Source organism: Desmodus rotundus, chromosome 9 (genome assembly GCF_022682495.2).
Source record: "Desmodus rotundus isolate HL8 chromosome 9, HLdesRot8A.1, whole genome shotgun sequence".
Taxonomy (NCBI): Eukaryota; Metazoa; Chordata; class Mammalia; order Chiroptera; family Phyllostomidae; genus Desmodus; species Desmodus rotundus.
The window spans coordinates 109,825,616-109,843,710 of record NC_071395.1 but is presented as its reverse complement, the minus strand read 5'-3'; the positions used below and the strand labels follow the sequence as shown (position 1 = coordinate 109,843,710).

Below are 18,095 nucleotides of genomic sequence, written 5' to 3'. Positions count from 1 at the left end.
ACAACTTTTGCAACTTTTCTCTCAGTTTGAAATTACTGGAAAGTAAAATATTACTGAAAAATATGCTTTGCAGAGCCTGGTGCACAGGGTTCTGTGTGGCTTGGAGTTTGGGCTTAACAGAAAGGACACACTGACACACTGGAGAAACCCAGAGCAGCCCCTCCAACCTGCACAACCGTACTTTTGTGCCAGAAGCTCAGCAGAGAGCCCAGACTCACCCAGGAATGTCAGTCGATCACTGAGCATCATGGCCGGCCCCAGGTTGTCGATGAGATCCAAATCAGAAAAGCAGCCGCGCTCACAGTAATCCCTGAGGAACCTGAAATGCCAGGCCTGGAGATCAGAGCAGCAGCCCCAGGCCCACCTCCTCAGCCTCCTAACTTCCCCGACAGTCCCCGGGAAGCTGACCCTGGTGGAACCCACCTGTCTGATACCAGTGTGGCAAAGGCAGCATCTTTGGCTCGGATGCTCCAAGACAGGGCGGAGCCCAGGCGGTTGTTGCGGACAGCTTTCATGGCTAAGATCTTACAGATGCTGCGAACTTTGCAGGGGAAAAGAGAAAAGGTGAACCTTTCAGCCTACAGTACAAATCACCCCATTCCTAGGTCCTGCTGGGAGGGCAGTAGCCTTCCCACCTCCCCTCGGCTTCCCACAGCCTGCCCCGCGAGCCCTGAACACAGCCCGGTCAGTAGACCCAGGAGCTCGGGGTGTAAACGGCCCCCTCCTGACTGGTAACACTCTGAACCCCTGACAGGACTGGCTTTGTGAGCTGATTCAATTTCAGGGGTGGCAGTAAGATACATATTGCTCCCGGCACATCAGCTCTTCCATTACCTGTATCAGGTGCCTCTGGGAAGAGTGACTCAGGTTTTTTTTCTCAACAGTGAGAAGGGAAGGGGGAAATGTCATTCACCATCTCCTCCCTATCCTACCCACACCATTTCTGGTCCTGCTTCCCCAGAGCCAGCCTTAGCTAGCAACCCACTTGGGATCGGTAAACTCAAAGCTGACCTCAGCCCTGACCTCTTGGAGTAAATATGGGAAAAATGGGTTGGGCAACTCTTAAAAAATGCAACATGCTTCACTGCTTCTAGGTTCCCAAGGGTCTCTAGCTCACTGCCCCTCCCCAATAATGTTCCTGGGTCCTTGGCATCCACTGCCCAGCCTATCTCCAGCCTGGCTCGCACGGCGTGAACCCAGAGGGCTGTGCGGGGAGGAGGGCCCGCTCACCTTGCTCGGTCATCTGCCGCTGCTCACAAATCCGCAGCACCTTGAGGGCTTTCTGCTCGGTGCTCAGAGGGATGCGCTCGATGTGCATCTCCAAGGACACTCGGCCCAGCTCAGGGCAATAGTCAAAGTAGTCCACCGCCAGCTGCCACAGGCTGCACACAAAGGTCCGGGGAGAGCAGACCGAGGACCTGGTGAGTCCGGGTGCTGCCCTGGAACCCGGGGCTGGCACCCAAGATGGCTCATCTCCAGACCACCGCAGCATTCAGGGAACCAGACTAGAGCCAGCACAGTCCAAGCTCCAATGGCACCCACATACTGAAGAGCACCCTGCTGTGACCCCTGGGGTAGTCCTACCTGTGATGAGCAAACAGTCCTGAGGCATATTCTAGCAGGAGGAACTCTCTCATGTTGGATCCAAAGCTGGAACAGAACGTATCGAGACCAAGACTCCTGGTCTGTCCCATTCGGGGCCCCCTTGTGCAGCCCAACATCCCTTCCAGGAATTCTGCCCCCCCCCCCGCCCAGGCCTGGGTGGTGGGGAGAAAAGCGTGTGTGTGGCCATGCACACTCACTAGAGGTTGTGTGACTGAAGGAGTTTGCAGTGATCCAGCAGGTCGGTCAGATGGGCCACAAACCACCAGTTGCTCAGGGCGATACTGCAGGTTCAGACGGAGAGGCAAGAAGTAAAGTTAGGGTGAGACGCCATGGCCCACATGAGTGGGGCATGAGCGGGAACCCCACCTGTCCTTGACTTAAAAAGAATGAGAGGGAAAAAGAGAATGGGAGGGACAGCGATGAGCCAGAGTCCGTGTGGGAGCAGAGAGTGGGAGGTTTCTCCTTGCTACGTGGGGACTGACACTGGACACCCGGGAGTGCAACCCCCAAAGCAGCAGCCAGTGCTGGGTATCTATGGGGCACGCTATGCAATGAGACAAAACCCAGGGATCCAATCATATGCAGAGATTGTAGACACAGAATAATGTATAAAAGATTGGTGGTTTCTGATGCCTGTGAAACATGGAATTCAGGATTATTTGCATTTGGATGTGCTGATGTTTCTGACTGTATAGCTGTTGACTAGTGACTTTGTGAATATTAACTACATACTTGTGATTTCATTTTAAAAGCCATCTTGTATGTAGGTACCTATTTTGAGTGCTGGCCTGAAAACCAAAGGGTCACCGGTCCGATTTCCAGTCAGGGCACGTGCCTGGGTTGCGGGCCAGGTTGGGCCCCCAGTAGGGGGCATGCAAGAGGCAACCACACATTGATGTTTCTCTTCCTCTCTTTCTCCCTCCCTTCCCCTCTCTCAATAAATAAATAAATAAATTTAAATTTTAAAAAACTGTCTTTTGTTCAATCACATGACTTATAATTGCGTTGTGTATGTAATGTGACACAGCGAAGGTCAGAAGTCGTTCCCACCCTGGCCCGGTGGCTCAACTGGTTAGAGAGTCGTCCCCGTACACTAAGGTTGGGGGTTCGATCCCTGGTCAGGGCACGTACAGGAACCAACCAACGAATGTACCAATAAGTGAAACAACAAACTGATGTTTCTTTCTCTCTTTCTAAAAAAATCAATTTAAAAAATAAAAAATTAAAAATAGTAATAGATGAAATCAAAAACGAGTCCTGGCTGGTGTGGCTCAGTGGATTGAGCACCAGACTGCGAACCAAAGGGTCGCTGGTTTGATTCCCACTGAGGGCACATGCCTGAGTTGTGGACCAGGTCCCTAGTAGGGGGCACATGAGAGGCAACTACACACTGATGTTTCTCTCCCTCTCTTTCTCTCTCCTTTACCCTCTCTCTAAAATTAAATAAAATCTTTAAAAAAATAAAAATAAAATAAAAACAAGTCACCTCCTCGCATTTACAGACACATGCACACGACCACCCCTCCTGGAATAAGCTCTATGTAGGAAATCGGCCATAAGACAGCGGTTACCCACGCAGCGGGCTGAAGCATGGGAACCTGCCACGGGAACGGGAACGTGAGGGAAAGGGCCGGTCTTGAGACAGAGGGACAGCCGGGGAAGGCTAGGGTGGAGCGCGAGCCCGTCCATCCCCACTGCGGGATGATGAAGCCCGTGCGACTCACACTTTGAGTGAGTCAGAGGCCAGCTCACTCAGGGACGTGTGATGGGAAGCCATTGGAACAATAAGCAAGACAGTAACATGTTTTAAGACATAAAGACTTGAAGAGGTCTGCAGGAAGAAGGTTAAGACACCAGCAAGGAGGGACAGGGCGCCTGGAAAAGGCCAGTGGTGACAGCGGCACAACCGTGAATGTGCTCGGTGCAGCCGATCCCACCCCGAAGATGGTGCCGGCGGCCAGCAGGTCCTACCTGCACTCCTTGATCACTTGGTGGATGTCAAACTCGAAGGCCGCCATTAGGATGTTGTCCAGGGGCTCTGGGCTGCTCTCGCCTCCCAGAAACAGGTCAAGGCTGGACTGGGGAGAGGTGGTGACCACTCAGTCTCTGGACGGAAGGAGAGACTCAAGGGGCTGGCAGGGCTGCTACAGAGGGGACCCAGGGGAGGGAAGGGCGGCAGGGCCCTTCACAAAGGGCTGAAGGAGCACCCCTTATGGTTCGCCATGGAAGTTCAACTCAGGGAGGCCACACACGGAAAAGGACCCCGCAGGGAGCACAGCCAGGCCCCTACTCCCCACCCTGGCCCCCAGCTCGGACTCACCTGGGCATAGAAGTGCAGGTCAATGGGCTTTACTGTGGGGTGGGAGTACAGGAGCCGGGTCACTAGGAAGTGGTACCAGTTACTCAGAAGCTCCTTCTGCTCCAACAAGGCAGCTTCGTCTCCCAGCATGATCTGAGGGCAGAGACGTGTGCGCTGAGCCCCAGGGAGGCTGGCTCTCACTCCCAGTCGCCACGAGCACACCTGGTCCGAAAGCCCCTCCTCCCCTGCAGAGAATGGACAGCCCTGGCCAAGGAGGACCAAGTTTCTGCCATCACTGCACCGGACGCCACAGGCCGCGAGGGAAGCCTTCCCAGTCCGCAGCCTGCACTCGCGTCCCACACCTTGCAGAGAGACTCCAGGTGTGGACTGGCGGCGAACGTGCCATCCTGCAGGTGCCGCTCACACTCCTCGTGCCAGTGCTGCCACTTGAGCTCCAGCTCTGTCAGGGTCTGTGTGTTACCAGGCTGAGGGAGAGACGTAGTGACACGCCGTCACCACACAAACCCGTGCGCTTCCCAAACGAACCCATTCCCACGAGGCAGCGGAGCAGGGCTGCTCCCACGTACACTGAGAATGGGCATTGTCCTCATCAGGTCCCCCAGGGTCCGGCACAAGGCTGCGGAGGTGGGGTTGGCATCAGCTTCCTTGGAGAGCATCTGCCGGGCCTCATCCAGCCGGCCCTGCAGCACCAAGATGGTCACCTGGGGGCACAGAGAACGGGAGCGTTTGCAGGAGGCCTGGAAGCCAACCCCTCAACCGCCACGGCGGCTTCCTAGCTGTGGGGAAGTGCGGTGGTTCCCACCCTCCCATCCAGAGACAACCTCTCGCATCCAGTCTCCACCTGACACTGTAACCCCTGACAGGCTGTGACCAACTCTTAAAAAATAAATGAAACAGAAAACAGCAAAGTGCTTCAAATAAATCATTGGTTCATAAAAGTTTCAAATACACACTTAATATAAATGCAGACTTTTTTTTTTTTTGCTTATTTATTTTTAGAGAGAGGGGAAGGGAGGGAGAGAAACATTGATTGGTTGCCTTTTGCAGAAAACCTGGCCTGCCACCCAGGCATGTGCCCTGACCAGGAATCGAACCAACGACCTTCTGGTTTGCAGGCTGGTGCTCAATCCTCTTATTCAGAGTCCACATCTGTAAACTTACCTACTCGCTAAAATTTGTCTGCACCCCCAAAACCATCATTTGAGGTGCCGTCACCGTCATCTGTGGGCATGTGCAGCGCAGCGAAGGCCAGTCAGCTGCCGCGCACGCTCCCAGCTGAGCGAACAAGGCCGCGCTCTGCCTTCCTGTACCAGCTCTCACACTCCACGGTGTCTTCCTCACAATCTACTTAGTGCCGAGTGTTTTGCCTGGTCACTCAGCTGGTCAGAGCGACGTCCCGATACACCTAGGCTGCAGGGTCAATCCCCGGTCGGGGCACACACAACAATCAACCAATCATGCACCAATCAGTGGAACGACAGATGGGTGTGTGTGTCTCTCTCTCCCTTCCCCTCTCTAAAATCAGTGTTTTAAAAAAGGACTAAATCAGGAGCTTTTTACTGTATCTGCCAACTAATTTACACACAATTATGCCCTTGAACTAATTTAAGCATGACAGCCCTATGGGTGGGCGTTGCTGTGCCCTTGCAGGAACGAGGAAACCGAAGGCAGTGAAGTAACTCACGACCTGGCAGCGGGGGACAGGCAGAGCCGGAACACGAGCTGGGGCGGTCCGGCACCACAGGCTGCACCGCCTCTCCAAAAGCTGGAGTCCCTGGGACAGCGCCGGAGGCCCCCCTCGACCTGGCCCTGCATCTCCCTGCCCTTCACTCCCCAACCCGCCCTCCCGCTCCCACCGCTCCCGGCTCACGGTCTCCTTGCTGTTGCTCATCCAGTACATGGCACTCCAGGCCTCACCGTCTGAACCACCTTCTCCTCCCTCTGCATGGGCCCCCTGGCCTCGTCCAGGGGTCTGCTCACGGGCTGGGCCTTCCTGAACCCTACTCTTACACTCCCAATTCCCCCTCGCTTTATTTCTCTCCGCAGCACTCCACTATGAGACATGCCACATGCTTCCCCTGTTTCTGTCTTATTTCCTGCCTCCCTATGCAGGATGTAAGCTCCGTAAAGAAGGGCATGACCCACTTTGGCTGTGGGCGTTCTCCCAGTGCCTTGCAAAGAGGAGCCCTCAACAAAATCTCAGTAAGTGAATGAAGTGGGACTCGAACTCCAGGCCTAGTACCATGGGTAGAGGCTCACCCCTGCGCTGCACAGGTCTCCAGGACCAAAGGGCTCCACATAGCCTCAAAGGCAGCACCTCTCGACCTGAATTCCAGGTTCTGTCAGTCTCACCAGCCTTCCACTATTCCGGTCACAGAGCAGCCCCCGCCCCACGCCCTCCCATCTGGGTTAGTGGAGGTGCGTGGGAACAGTGCCGCCCTCACAGCGGAGCGGGCGCACACAGACCCCCGGCACACGTGATGACTTCCAAGCCGACACTCCAAATGACTTTGGGACCATCAGTCGTTTGCCTAACGGCTTAATTTAGCTGTAACTCACACACTATAAACATTCACCTATTTACGTGTCCAATTCAGTGAGTCTTAGTGGGTATGCCGAGTTGTGCACCGTCACCATCATTCTAGAACATTTCTCAAAACCACCCGTCAAGTCCACTCACACCGATCGCTGCCGTGTCCTCTCTCCCTCAGATCCACAAAGAAACCGATTTCCCTTCTCGCTGGAAAGCCCACCAAGCATTACTTTTCTTCGTGCTAACTTAGTTCTAAACCAGGGTGCTTCCCTGACAGACGCAGAGAGCAGGCCCAGTGCGCAAACCGCAGGCCTGCCTGCGAGCACGGGGAAGACAGAGCGTGAGGCGTGGCGCGGGGAGGCCCCGCCTGCGCAGGGTCCTTACCAACTTCCAGAAGCTCTCGTGTTTGCTTGGACTCTCACTGCCCAGAACATCTGCCAACACGCTGTCCACCTCGCACACGTGCAGCCGGACCCAGTCAAGGAGGTGGAGGAGAAGCGGGCCGGCTGGGGGAAGAGAGGAGGTCTACCGTCACACACAAGACCTCAGCTTCACGGGCAGCGCGCTCCCCCGTCCCACAGGACAGGTGAGCTCCGCAGGAAGCGGTTTCTCCCTCCTACGTGAGCACACGGGTGGACCTGAACAAAGGACTGGACTGGCAAACGGGCCCCTATGGGCGACCTCCTCTGCGCCGGGCAGCAGCACCGCTCCCTGAGTCCTGGAGGGGGCTGAACCAGAGCCCAGACCTCGCCGCCCGCGCCCCCAGACTCTGCACTCAGCGGCTACGTAAGTAAGGGCCATTTCAGAGCCTGTGCTGACTGGGTGCTGGGCATGCAACAATAAGAGGTGACAGCCCCCCAGAATCTACTGGAGGGGACAGGCACACGGATAGCTAATTTTATTTCGAGTCACTTGGTACTTTAGAAGGGGAATGAATAAACAGCTGTGACTGCACAGAGATTACTACTACTTATGGATAAGGGCAAACATAGGCCATCAGAAGAATGCAGAAAAGCCTGTAGCGCTCACCCAAGCCAGGGTACCGCGCTGACCACACCTGATTCAAGGCCAACAGAGTGGGTTGAAGGAGACAGTCGGCACAGTGTTGTCGCCGACCTGACTGTTAACACAATTCTTGTGGCGACCTTGCCTCCCACAGCCTAACCCCTCCTTACATGCCTAAAATTTTCTTTTTCCCTTTTTATTTATTTCAGAGAGAGAAAGAGGGAGGGAGACAGGGAGGGCAAGAGAAACGCAGATCCGTTGTTCCACTTATTTGTGAATTCATCGGCTGCTTCTTGGGTGTGCCCTGACCAGGCACGGAGCTCACAACGCTGGCGTACCGGGAAGACGCTGTAACCGAGCTACCCAGGTGGGGCTTTTTCTCTCTTTCTTCCAACCACAGAAACCTACTGTCTCACACTTCTGGAGGCTAGCAGTCTCACATCACGGCGTTGACAGGGTTCGTTCCCTCTGCAGGCCGTGAGGAAGAACCTGTGTCCCTAGCTTCTCCGAAAACTTGCCGAAGCTTGACCAGTCCAGGGTACAAACATGATGACCACACGCTAGTTTCATGTTTTCGTGGTATTTTTCAAGAGTCACCTGCCTAACACTTTCGGTTTCTGGAAGGCCTTCTACCTGAGTCTTTCGCAGCACCTGACAAAGTGACAGGCCTCTCTGGACGTCACGCCACGCTTTCCGACAGCTGTGCTGGCGAAGGGAGCACTCTAGGCAACGAAACGCCACAGCACACAGGAAAGACAGAGGAAGGGCAGGGGACACCTCTGCCGCAGTGACAGGGGGTGCGTGCTCACCTGGGGCCACTTCAATAAAGAGAATCTCACAGAGGTTCCAAATGAGCTCCATGGCCGACAGGATGGAGATCTACAGAGGGAACGGAGAGGGCGTTTGACCGGAAACGTTCCTGGACTTACTCGTAGAACGAGGGACCACGGCGGGCCGGGGTCACACGAAGGTCAGCACATACCGAGTGTCTGGGGCAGGGTTCCCCACAGCCAGCGAGAGAATTTTAGGGGTGGGGCATGAACTAAGCATCTTTATTTTAATGGTGGAGGTCGCAGTTTAATGTGCATTAGAAAAAATAACTAGCTCATCGCCTCCATGGTCTTGATGAATGTTATGGTTTATGTAAGAACTAAAGGAGAGAGGATATAATAAGAAATATTGGATAAGCAAAAATTATGAGGTTGGTATTCAAGGGAATGGACTTTAGGGAACAGTCTATGAAAAGACAAACCCAACACAAAACCCCAAAATAACCTTCCCATAGGAGCAGGCGTGCTCCCCTTCCCCACCATCTCGTGCACAAACACAGAACAGCTTTCTTGTACGGGAAAGTACAGTTTTGCTGACTTCAGAGACCGTGCATCAGTCTCTATGAACTACTGCGTTTGAACAGTATCGAGATTTACCACCAAATGCAGCCCAGGAATACAGCCGATAACACTGTAATAACCATGGATGGTACTGGGTGGGTACTGGACTTATCTGGGACTGGGGGCACCACTTAGTGTATTAAATAATATCTAACCAGTATGCTGCACACCTGAAACTAATGTAAAGTAACAATGGGTGTCAACGTAATTGAAAAATAAAAGTATTTACGACTGCCAAAGACAGAGTTCTTTAAGTCCTCGCCCAGCTCCAACTGAAGTATAAGAACTCGCGTCCGGGTAAAATACAGGTCTCATGAGTTGAGCACAGCGTACCAGGCTGAGCAGTGCTTCCGAATGCTCAGCTCTCCACCCCAGGTGACGCAATGTGGCTAGGACTTATAGTTCTGAAAACACATTTATCAAGTACATACTTTGTTTCAATAAGCTAGGCCTTGCATGGGGCACCAGGAAGTTTAAGATGGTCCTTCCTACCCCAAGGAGTTGCCTGTCTACCTGGAAAGAATAGAGAGTTCTGCAAAAAACAGCAATTGCAAAATCACCCCAGGTGGGTGCCGCGGTCGCAGAAAGCCGTAACAGCGCCCGCCACAACTCAGGCAGGCAGACCCCTCACCTGGCTGCTGAACTGGTGGCCACTGGCTGGATCTTTAGCAGCAACTAACAAAACACAAAACATTTTAAGTGAGCAATGGAACTTTCAGACTTATTGTTGTAACTTCACATAACAGATTCTGTGGCTTGTACCTCTGTTTCTTCTAAGGGCCCCTCATTTTCCCCATCGATTTTTAAAATACTTGAGATCAATGATTCTCAAACCAAGGCCCTGAAGTTACAGACAGCCACACGGAACTGCGACACAGCAAACAGAGAGACCACCAAGGTACACGAGACGACCCGGCACCCAGGAGTCACACAGCTGTCAGGGTAATGGGGACTTTCAAGCACCAAGGTCAAAGACCTGAGGATGCAAATTTCAAAGATCCGTCATGTGGCCCTTAACCCACCTGTCAACTCTGTAAGTTCTATTTGGGAAAGCACAGTCAGGGTGACTGACACAAAACTAAGATAGGAAAGAGTTTCCAACTGGAATGTCAGCCAGGGTTTACCGTGTAGTATTTGTACCCAGACAAATCCTTCAATTACTATCTATCTATCTATCTCTATCTCTCTCTCTCTCTCTCTCTCTCTCTCTCTCTCTCTCTCTCTCTCTCTCTCTCCTTACCTGCAACCTGGTGCATCTCCTCCATGCATGCTCTGATGACTGATCGGTAGTTCTTACTCACTCGGACCAATCTACGAAGAAATGAAACGACACACGAGATGAGCCTCAAACACCTTGTGGAGGCAGAGCGTTAGAGCAAATAGGAGGCAGGAGCTGCCGAAAGACAGGAGCCGAATTGAAGGAGCTTCTAATGGCCAAAGCAGGAAAAGAGAGCAACAGAATAAATACAGTATAACACTTGGAATAAAATAAGCATCCATGAGTCCACACTGACATTAATTATTGCAGACGAGACCTACTGGTGAACTCTAAAATCAGCGGTTGAAAATTTGAGAAGAAGTAAGATTTGCATAGTCTTTTTTTTAAAAAAAAGATTTTATTTATTTATTTTAGAGAGAGGGCAAGGGAGGGAGAAAGAGAGGGAGAGAAACATCAATGTGTGGTTGCCTCTCAGCACCCCTACTGGGGACCTGGCCTGCAACCCAGGCATGTGCCCTGAGTGAAAATGGAACAGGAGACCCTTTGGTTCACAAGCCCACGCTCAATCCACTGAGCCACACCAGCCAGGCCAGAATATGTGTAATCTTAAAATACACATCATAAAACTGTTTTCTTTGCAAGTTAACTTACATTTTCCCTTTTATTTCCATCATCAAACTAAAGATCCATTCTCACTGAAAATTTTCATTTTTATATTAATTTCAAAATGTACCCATAGTGGGACCTTATTCGATGACTCTCAGGTGCTTACTTGGCCTAACTTTTCTTCTTTGGAGAATAAACAAGAAGGAATCTAAACAAAGAAAACTTATTAAGCCAGCAAGTCAATCACCACCATAAACACACACCCTGACAGACACTTCCGCCACTTCCACTGCCCGGCGCAGAGGCCACATAGCAGGACAGGTGTCCCTCACTGCTGCAGGGGATCCATCCGTCATATGAAAGGACAAAAATGCATTTCGTTTGGCTTTTCACGATTTAGTTGTGACTTCAGCACCTACTAGCACCCTACTTACTGAGCTTTTCTGGATTTCCCAGTTAAGTCCTCTTCAATTCTCTGGAGGCCCACAAAGATTCCATGGGATTCGTTGAAGAGTTTTCTCAAAATTTGAGAGTAAACGTCTATATCCTTCCGGATGATAAAGATAAAGGGGCAGCCTGGCACTGCCTCTGATTTTCCTAAACAAAGTAGAAAAAAAAATTTAACATCTATCACAATCGCCTGTATAAAAGAGCCCGCTACAAAATTTCTGAGTATCTAATTACAAAAGCTCTAGCTTATTGCTACTGATTCCATTTATTTAAAATGTTATCATTTATCAATAATACACAAATGAATTTTTTTAAATGTTTATTCTGACTTAACATCTCAACTTAATAGCATATTCTAAAAGTACCTTCACTTCCATCAATTGAACTCCACTGAAAAAAAGTATACTAATTTAATATTAGCCTATGTAAAACTTGATAACTAAGACAACTTGATAAAACTTGATAACTACAGCCAAAGTTTTATATAAACTCAAAGTCAAATAAATATTGTTTAATATTATTTTCACTGCCATGACCCCTAAAATAATCGAGAATTAACTGGCTCTGGCCCTGGCTGGTGTGGCTCGGTGGATTGAGCACCGGCTTGTGAACTGGAAGGTCGCAGGTTCGATTCCCAATCAGGGCACATGCCTGGGTTGAGGGCTAGGTCCCCAGTTAGGGCTGTGAGAGAAGCAACCAATCAATGTCTCTCTCCCTTTCTTTCTCCCTCCCTTCCCCTCTCTCTAAATATAAGGAAATAAAATCTCTAAAAATAAAATTGGCTGTGACCCAGCAGTTCAGTTGGTGAGAGCATCGTCCCGATATACCAAGGTTGTGGGTTGGATCCCTGGTCAGGGCACATAAGAGAATCAACTAACGAATGCATAAATAAGTGGAACAACAAATCAATGTTTCTCCTTCTCTCTCTCCTCTCTAAAAATCAATTAAAAAAAAGAATTAACTAAAATATTTTGCAATAGCGATGAAAAGTATTTATAATAAATTATAGACCACAAACTTATAGAAGGGTTTTTTTTTTAAAGATTTTATTTATTTTTAGAGACGGGGAAGAGAGAAAGAGGGGAGAGAAACATTGACGTGCAAGAGAAATATCAATCAGTTGCCTCTCACACGCCCACAGCCAGGGACCTGCCCTGCAACCCAGGCACATGCCCTGACCAGGAATCGAACCAGCGACATTTCAGTTTGTGGTACAAGGCCCAACCCACTGAGCCACACCAGTCAGGGTGAATTTCTTGTATAACAGCTTCTCAAACAAGTTGTGATAATGTTCAATGGCTTGTCCTCAATGTGATTTCAACAGATAAAAACAAATGAAAAAAAACCCCTCTGTTGGCCCTAATGGGTGTGGCTCAGCTGGTTGGGTGCAGTTCTGCAAAGCAAAATGTCGCTGGTTCAATTCCCAGTCAGGCTGCATGCCTGGCTGGCAGGTTAGGTGCATGTACAAGAGGCAGTCGATTGATGTTTCTCTCCCTCTTTCTCCCTCCCTTCCCCTCTCTCCAATAAATAAATAAAAATTTTAAAGCAATTATATAAACTGCACACTATATTATAATTTGCCAAAATTATAAGACTTCCATTAGCTCATCCTGCTCCTTATAGAAGAGGAAAACCTGTTCTTTAAAGAACATGTCAAAGATTTGCAAGCAAATCTCTTCAACAGTTCCTGCGACTTCACTGTTGAAAAGGAGAAAGCAACATCGAATGTCGAGATTTCCGTTCTATCTTGCTACTAGCGGGAGTCTGTATCAGAAGGGAAAGATCACGTCCGAGACCTAATGGAGCTTTCAGAACAAAACCAAGGATAAGTCACTTCACTCTCCAGCCTATTTGTGCCGTGTAGCAACAGCCCACAGAATTCAACTGAGTTCACAATGGTAACATAAAGGGAAGTGTGATGAGATCTGCGAATTTTCACAGTAAGGGGGCTGCTACAGAGGGAACTGAGTCACTCCAGACAAAAAGAGGGATAGGCCTGAAGCTTTTTTTTTTTTTAATAGGTTTTTAGAGACAGAGAAGTGGGGGGAGGGAGAGGGAGAGAGGGAGAAGGAAGGAGAGGGAGAGAGAAAGAGAGAGAGAGAGAAACATTGATTTGTTGTTCCACTTATTTATGCATTCTTTAGTTGATTCTTTATGTATTCTGATCAGGGACTGAATTCCTTGGCGTATCAGGACAACACTCTAACCAACTGACCTACCTGGCCAGGGCTGAAGTTTTTAAATAGAAAGAAAACCTTTCCCACCTGAAACTAATACAAAATAACATTGACTGTAAGCTCTAATTACAAAATAAAATTAAAATTAACAAGATGGAACAATTCTCACCCTCCTGCAATAACCCTTGCAAACCCCCAGCTCTAAAGCAGCTCAGATTAAAAGAAGAAATCCTCTAAAAAAGAAAACTCTCCTTTCTTTATTTTTTAATCCTCACCTGAGGATATTTTTTCATTGCTTTTAGAGACAGAGGAAGGGAGGGAAAGAGAGAAACATTGATTGGCTACCTTCTTCTATGGGCCCCTACTAGGGACTGAACCTATAACCTGGGTATATGCCCTGAGCGGAATCGAACCCATGACCTTTCAGTCTATGGGTGATGCTCCAACCAGCTGACCCACCTGGCCAGGGCTGAAAACTCCACTTTAACACCAGGAAGACTACTGTTAATTTTTTAAATCTTGGACTCAACATCTATCAGGTCTCATAAATCAATGAAAATCTTAAACAGCTAAAGTTTCAAACATGAAAATGGTCCAAAATACGTTCAACTGTATCATGCCTCAGCTAGTCAAACCTGAGAGAATAAAGGGGGGGGGGGGGGGGAAGCAATGAAATGTGCCAAGACACATAATCTGAAAGAAACAATACCAACTACCTTTTTTGTTGAAGGAGGTTTCACACACCAGCATCTCCCCTGGACCCCAGTCAAAACACATTTGCTTCTTCTTGGAATTCACTCCTGGAATCGACTAGTAAAAAATAAGGCACAGAAACTGTTATTCTTACTAAAGGCTTTGCTTTCAAATGATTTGCAAGTATTGCACAACCCGAGAACTCAGTGGTCACGAGTGTTAAGGGCTAGTCCACACACACAGCCGAAGCTGGCTCAGATCAGCCCCGTCCATTAGGCCCTGAATAAGCAAGTGAGTTTGCTGGGCACCCAGCCTGCCACTTCTCAAGGGCTGGTAAAAATGAAAGCTATGCCCTAATCAATTATTACATAGTGATTTAGTGAGCTGTGGTTCAGAAAAAGGGAATAAGAAAGGAATTGCACTGTTACTCACTGAAAGAACAGACCTTCGATCCCACGGTTCCTATGAAACTGGGTCATTTTCATCTCTTTGAAAATGACACTCGGTTTTTCTCAGACCAGTCCCTTTCAGCTTCAGCTTCATACCTCCAACTGCCCGAGCCACACCTTTGTAGATGATCTAGCCTCTAGAGTTGCAACCATAACATCGAGAGCCAAAAAAAGAACTTTTTTTTTTAAAGAACTCTTAATGCTCATCCCCAAAACTCACCCCACCCCCTCACTGGGACGAAGCCTTCACCACTGGCAGAAGTAACCCTTATACTTCTCTTTCCCTCACCACCTACGCCCTACCTATCCACAGACAGCCTGTTCTACTCTGAACGAAGCCCGACTCTGACCACTCACCACCTCTACCAGTCTAATCCAAGCCACCATCAACTCTCGTTTGGACCCCCGCAGAGCGTTTCTCAGTGTGCAACATGATTCTCCTCCGTGGTTACTATGTGCCCCATAAAATAGATGCAAGCCCGCAAGGGCAAGGGCCTCTAGAATTCTCATTCGCTACCTAGAAGTGACCCTGGCACAAAGTTGGCACTTGATAAATATTTTTGGCAGACAAGGATTTTGGCTGGCGATGGTCCTGTCTAAAGGCAAGTGCATTCGGTTCTTAGGAAGGACTAATGCAGTCATTCAACAACGAAGCAATGCTTATTAAGCTTTTTTCTGTGCTGGGCTCTAGGAATACAGCAACGCGTCTCTGCCCTCCAAAAGCACGTGGTCTACCAAGGAAGACCAATAAACAAACAGGCAGTAACAAAAGTGGAGAGACCCTAAGCCAGAGGTACGTAGAAGAGGATCTGTTTTAGCAGACCCTTTTTTTTTTTTAAGATTTTATTTGTTTATTTTCAGAGAGAGGGGAGGGGATGGAGAAAGACGGAGAGAAATATCGTTGCCTCTCCCACTGCCCACTACCCAGGCATGTTGCCTGATGGGGAATCGAACCAAAGACCTTTCAGTTGTCTGGCCAGTGTTCAATCCACTGAGCTATACCAGCCAGGGCTGTTTTAGCAGAGTCTGAATGGATGAATAGGCCAGACACGGGGGAAGCATTATACACAATGATACTGGATAAATGGGTGTCCCTATGCAAAAAACAAACCTCACACCATAGATAAAAATTCACTAAAAATTAGTTATAGACACAAATGTAGAGCAAAATCTATAAAACTTGAAAAGTACAGTAGAAAATCTTTCTACCTTAAAGTAAACAAAGATATAAAGGACACAAAAAGAATAAACTATAGACGAAAAACAAATTTATAAATTGGACTTCACCAAAATTAAAACTTTTTGTTCTTCAAAAGATACTGTTAATAAAATGAAAAAGCAAGCCACAGACTGGGAGAAAATACCTACAAAACATATTTAATATCCAGAATATATAAAGAACTCTTACGATTTAATAAAACCACCCAGTAACAAAATGTGCAAAAGATTTTAACACACACTGCACCAAAGACATACAAACATATAAGCACATGAAAAGATGCTCAATATCTTCCATCACTGGAGAAACACAAATCACCATGAGTTACCACTATATACCCACTAGAATGGAAAAAGCTAAGATTCAAAGACTGGATGAGGATGTGGAGAAATTAGAACTCTCACTCTGCTGGTGCAAAAAAAAAAAATAAAAAAGGTATAAGCCTGTTGGAGAAGTGACTTTATTTAGGTTAAATATGCATCTATCTGTCCTATAAACCAGCAATTCCACTTCTAGGTATGTATCTGGAAATAACAAAAAAAGAAAAACTATAACTTACATTTCTTAAGAGCCCTTGAACCAAAAGACCACTGGTCTAGAAAAACTACTCAAGATTATTCTTTTACTTTGCATCTACACTTAAATATCCTCGAATCTGCTGACTACTAACTGGCCTTCACGATCCCCAATACTGAAGAGCAGGCACAACCGCCCTGAAGTGTTCAGGGTTTCTCATCAGAGTGAGAGTGTGTTTACCATAAGCCCAAGATGCAGCTGAACTCTCAAATACAGACGTGACTGAGTTTGAACTTGCAGAGTTCAGCTTCAGACTGTGGAGTTCTGCCAAGGTAATGACCCTATGTGAAGCTGTGCCTACAAGGCCAGCCAGTTTCCTACCGGGTCTCCCAGTGTCAATACAGAGCTGCGTTATCACAAGTCAGCTCATCACTACTGGAATCAAAATAACTCGTAGGTCACCTTCATTCCATTTACAAATGTACGTCCCATTATCTTGGCTCAACATCAAAGTAGTGGGTGTCCAGGGTAGCACAGGGCGCTGGGAAGGTTTCCCCAGCCATAGACTCGGCATCATGGAGGCGGGAAAGCTCCAAAAAGTTCCGGTGATTCTGATACTCAATTTTTTTTCTTCCCGCAAACATTGGCATAGTCCTTGATGGATATTTCATATTTAAAGTACTTTGTATTTGTATTAAAATTTAACACTCAACAGCAGTAAACTTACACAGCAAAACAACCCAAGTTAACTGCTACTTAAGACCTCATGCCTCATTTTGTTCAGTTAGGTCTGAAATTACCCCTATTTTCAGTATTTTGTTTTGTGAGATACTGTTTTGCAATCTAATGGCTTTAGCTGAAAACAGGAGGCATCTCAACTTTCTAAAAAGCAAGAACGCAAGGTCAGGCAACCCGCGGTTTAGTGGGGTTTACAGGTTACCAAGAGCTAAGAAGTGCAGGACAAGCCTATTTGACTTAGTCAAGGAGGTCAGGGGAGGCTCTCTACGGCGGAGCCTGCTGGAGCTTGCATTTGAAAAATGAGCAAGAGGTAAGAGAAGAGCATTCCAGACTGTGGGGACGGAAAGTAACCTTGTATCTAAAACATCACAGATCAGTAATTCTTGACATACTTTTCTGAGAGTTCAGTTAAAATTGAAAGCAGAGCAATAAAAACTGAAAGTTTCCCGAGAGAATAAATAACGTTTAGTAAATCTTGGGCACGTACAGCACAAGCACAAGTCAAACTCACGGCGCTGCGATGCGAAGCTTAGTTCGGCTGCAAGCAGAAAGCCCCAGTTATTCTTTCTGAGTCCGGGCGCGCTCAATAAGAGCATCAGCCCAAAGGGACAAGCGAGGGAAGCAGGAAGGTGGGAAGAGAAGGCAGGGAGAGGGACGGAATGAGGCCCGTGGGGCTAGGTATTCTGAGCATACATAGCAGCAGAAACCAGAGACCACTGCCACCCTAACACGATCACCTAGTTAATGTAACCTCCCGGCAGTGGCACTTGAGCCGAAATAAGAGGATGGGCGCCTCGCGGGCGGCAGGGAGGTAGACAAGCCTGCAGTAATGAAGCAGACTCAATCCTAGGACTGCGAAGGCAAGCAAGACGCTTGGGGGGGTGCCCTTACAGTGACTACCGGCTCGCCATCAAGCTCCTCCATAGCGCCGCGCCCGAGCCGCTTGGAGTTCGCAGGGCCCGAAAGCTCGCGGCTCAGACCTCCCGCTCGGAGCCGGCAGCTACAGAGGACCCCTCCCGAGCTCCCCTTGCACTGCCTGCGGACCCCAATCCCCAATGCTGCAAGGGTCTGTCCTCTCGGCCACGACCACCCCTCTGTGGCATTCCACACGTTTCCTTCGTTCCAGGCCTCGATAACACGTCAGGGAAGACAGCAGTATGTCCTCAGAGCAACC

At 48.7% G+C, this 18,095-nt stretch overlaps 1 protein-coding gene across 1 annotated transcript in view; it reads right to left on the bottom strand.

Annotated features, from left to right (window-relative positions):
- NUP85 (nucleoporin 85) overlaps positions 1-18,095 on the bottom strand; it is a 20,219-nt gene extending 2,124 nt beyond the window's left edge. Inside the window, exons 1-16 of the mRNA XM_024553652.4 lie at positions 17,813-18,095; positions 14,023-14,116; positions 11,114-11,276; positions 10,095-10,165; positions 9,486-9,529; positions 8,273-8,342; positions 6,843-6,964; positions 4,492-4,626; positions 4,267-4,389; positions 3,926-4,057; positions 3,577-3,683; positions 1,803-1,886; positions 1,585-1,650; positions 1,231-1,382; positions 424-541; positions 219-319 (exon numbers count right to left, since the gene is read on the bottom strand). Of these exons, the coding sequence (XP_024409420.1) occupies positions 219-319; positions 424-541; positions 1,231-1,382; positions 1,585-1,650; positions 1,803-1,886; positions 3,577-3,683; positions 3,926-4,057; positions 4,267-4,389; positions 4,492-4,626; positions 6,843-6,964; positions 8,273-8,342; positions 9,486-9,529; positions 10,095-10,165; positions 11,114-11,276; positions 14,023-14,116; positions 17,813-17,845 (1,615 nt within the window). The 5' untranslated portion in view covers positions 17,846-18,095. The remainder of the gene's footprint in view (positions 1-218; positions 320-423; positions 542-1,230; positions 1,383-1,584; positions 1,651-1,802; positions 1,887-3,576; positions 3,684-3,925; positions 4,058-4,266; positions 4,390-4,491; positions 4,627-6,842; positions 6,965-8,272; positions 8,343-9,485; positions 9,530-10,094; positions 10,166-11,113; positions 11,277-14,022; positions 14,117-17,812) is intronic.